The sequence below is a fragment of the Pseudochaenichthys georgianus genome, chromosome 5 (assembly GCF_902827115.2).
Source record: "Pseudochaenichthys georgianus chromosome 5, fPseGeo1.2, whole genome shotgun sequence".
NCBI classification, from domain to species: domain Eukaryota; kingdom Metazoa; phylum Chordata; class Actinopteri; order Perciformes; family Channichthyidae; genus Pseudochaenichthys; species Pseudochaenichthys georgianus.
Window position 1 is genome coordinate 43,602,140 of NC_047507.1, and position 2,927 is coordinate 43,605,066.

General features: G+C 52.9%; 1 protein-coding gene across 1 annotated transcript in view; it reads right to left on the bottom strand.

Annotated features, from left to right (window-relative positions):
* znf831 (zinc finger protein 831) overlaps positions 1-2,927 on the bottom strand; it is a 4,860-nt gene extending 1,933 nt beyond the window's left edge. The window contains exons 1-2 of the mRNA XM_071203320.1: positions 2,570-2,927; positions 8-1,788 (exon numbers count right to left, since the gene is read on the bottom strand). Of these exons, the coding sequence (XP_071059421.1) occupies positions 8-1,740 (1,733 nt within the window). The 5' untranslated portion in view covers positions 1,741-1,788; positions 2,570-2,927. The remainder of the gene's footprint in view (positions 1-7; positions 1,789-2,569) is intronic.

The following is a 2,927-nucleotide window of genomic DNA, read 5'->3' on the forward strand; positions in this document are numbered from 1 at the left end:
CTCCGGCTTTGTGGAGCATCTCCTGCCTTTGATAACGCTATCATCCCCACCCGTACTGTCAGCACTGTAAAGCTTCCTGAATGTGCCCCCCCCATACATGTACCACTTGTTGAAGGCAAACTTCTGTGCTTTTTTCCTCCGGAACTTTCTGCTGCTTGGCTCTCCACAAATGTCACCACCGTCACCGTCGCAGCTGAGACTGCCGGTGCCGGCCTCCTCCACAGATGAACTTGTGAAAAGAGCGTCTGTTGCGTGGTTGCCGTCTACGGCTGTCTGCCGGACCAGTGGGCGGTGGGGGGGTGTATGCTGGCTCACAGGCTGAACAGAAGCTGTCGGAGTCCGGCCAGAGCTTTCCTTCCGGACACTTCTTACATAGTCATTCTGACAGCAGGGTGTTGGGCTGCTCCTGTCCGGCTGCCGGAGGGCCACACCGAAAGGGAGGGAGTGGCTGCGGATGAGGGGGGCATGCCCCACGGTGGTGGGTCGCTGAGTGGGCACGGAGGTGTAGGAGTTGGGCTTCTTGTGTCTGTGTAACCCAACATGTGGAGCCTTACTGATCCTCATATCAAAGTGGAAGGAGTCCTTGTATGTGTACGGCATGGGGAGGTCAATGCTCCCCTGCTGGAACAGAACGCTCTTTCGTGGCCTGACGTGTTCCAGCTGTTTGTCCTCCACAACAGCTGTGTTCTCTGAAATCAGCTTCGATATGTGCTCCTCGAGTGCTTTCTGCTCCCTGGCCATGCATGTGTGTTCCTGCTCCGCCTGGCCTGGCCCTGACGTTGTGTGTGTGCTGCTGGTGTCTGCAGGATGCTCCGTAGTGGATTCGGTACTGTGGTCAGTTAAAAGGCTGCAGGGGCTCGGGTAGTGGTCCCCGCTCTCGCTGAAGCCTGAGTCTGTGCTCTCGTGGCTCTGGGACTTCCCTCTGCACACGGAGCTCTCCCACTGCTTGGAGAACAGAGTGGCCTCTTGCCTCTGAAGGGGAAGATGTCGACTGGCAGTCACTGGAGGTTTCTCATTTTCCGTCCTCTGTTTTTTTATTGTTACCTTTGCACATTCCTTTCCTTCTGACTTCTGACCTGCATGGGTCGTGGCATTCTGCATCCCCACAGAACCCTGCGTCTGTACAGAGAAGAGCTTTGCAGTACTGGCCGGGCTGTTGGGGTCAGCAGGTGTGGCATCCTGTTCCATGCTGCTGGACTCGTCCAGAGACAGGCTGGAGGTGCAGGTCTCCCTGGAGCCGGACATGCTGTCCAGACTGCTCATGCTGCTCTGCTCTGACTCAGACCAGAGGCGCGCATGAGCCTGAGTACGCTTGTGTTTGTAGAGGTTGCTCTGAGTTTTGAAAGAGACTCCGCAGGTGGAGCAGGGATACGGCCGCTCCCCGGTGTGGCAGCGGAGATGCTTCTCCAGCACGCTGGGCTTCATACAGTCCCGTCCACAGTGAGAACATACATGTCTTCCTGTGGACTTGGGTCTGGCTGCAGGGGCAGCCGCGAGCAGACTCAACCCCGGCTGACCCTGCAGTCCTCCAGTAATGTGGAGTGTGAGAAAGGGAAGTGTCTCCTTGGAGTAGAGCGGCGGCATGGCTACGTGCAGCGTGGCTGGCTCTCGGGGAGCTGCAGGAGGCACTGCTTGGATGTACACCGCCGTCAGCGGAGCATGGAGGTCCATCCTTCCCTCTCTCTGCTCTGTGCTGATGTGCACTGAAGCACTCTGCAATCCTGGCTTGCCAGTCTCCATGGTAACCCTGCTGCTGTCGTGATGTACCAGATCCAAGTCTGCAATTACCTGTAAGATAAGAACAGTTTGCATTAGACCTCTGCTGTGCCTCAGATGAAACATTGCAATCGATTTGAGCCAAGGTGCTAGTTGCTCATCAGGAGGATATGAGTGTTCTGTTCTGGAGAGGATTTGCATCATCAGAAAAGAAGACGGGAGCAAAGCACCAAATACAGAAGCAACTAATGATAACAGATGTGCAATATTGTCAGGATAGATGGCTGGCATGGCAATCAAAACAATGGAATTGTTCATGTGTATAAATCCAGAAAGACAGGGGTGCAATTCTACAGCACCAAAATACACATTGAAATGTTAGCAGTAATATTCACGTTACAGAGCGCGGAGAAAAATGGAGGCATTGAAATCCGTGCTAAGTAACTTTAAGAGCAGGCTGTGCAGGAACACAACTCTTAAGATGTGTTTTGTATGCAGGCATAGAAATGTATATGCCGTACAAAGAGAGAGGGAGGGACGGAGGAGAGGGGCGAGGGACTGAGAGCTGACATTCGTAAGAAGCTTTCATCTCCCAAATAAAGTGTGTCAGCCGACAAAAGCCTTTGGAGCGGGTTTAAAAAGAGGCAAACGCGTTCTGAAAACCAGCTTCTGCTTTAGCAAGAACACTCTCACAAAGCTGTGACCAAAAAGCAAACATCTCTGGACTCATCTCTTGTTTTATTCGTGTTATTATTCATCTGATGAGGGAAAAGAAGATATCTGATGGTGTGTAGGTGTAAGATACCAGAACACAAGTGAAAACTGTGACATCAATCAGGGAGAAGTCACTTACCGTAATACTCTTCAATCAGCAACAGACGTCTGGCTGAGAGTGTGCTGCACGCTGAACGGCCCCATCTCAGCACCTGCTCAGGCAGGCTGCTCCTCTCTCAGCTCCTTCATGTCACTGCTTCTTGTTGAGGAAGCGGAACAAATGCAAATGAGAGAGAAGATGCACTGTGAAAGTGGTGAGGCGGAGAGGAGGAGAGTGAGTGAAGGAGAAGGGCTGGCTGAGTGTTGGCTGTCAAACAAAGGCTTCTCGAGGACAAGTTGAGAAACAGATGACACAGGGTGCTCAGCAGGAGAGCCTGGAGGAGCTGGGCGATGGTCGGGTGAAAGAAGTGAAAGCGACTGCTTGGCAAAGGAAGTGC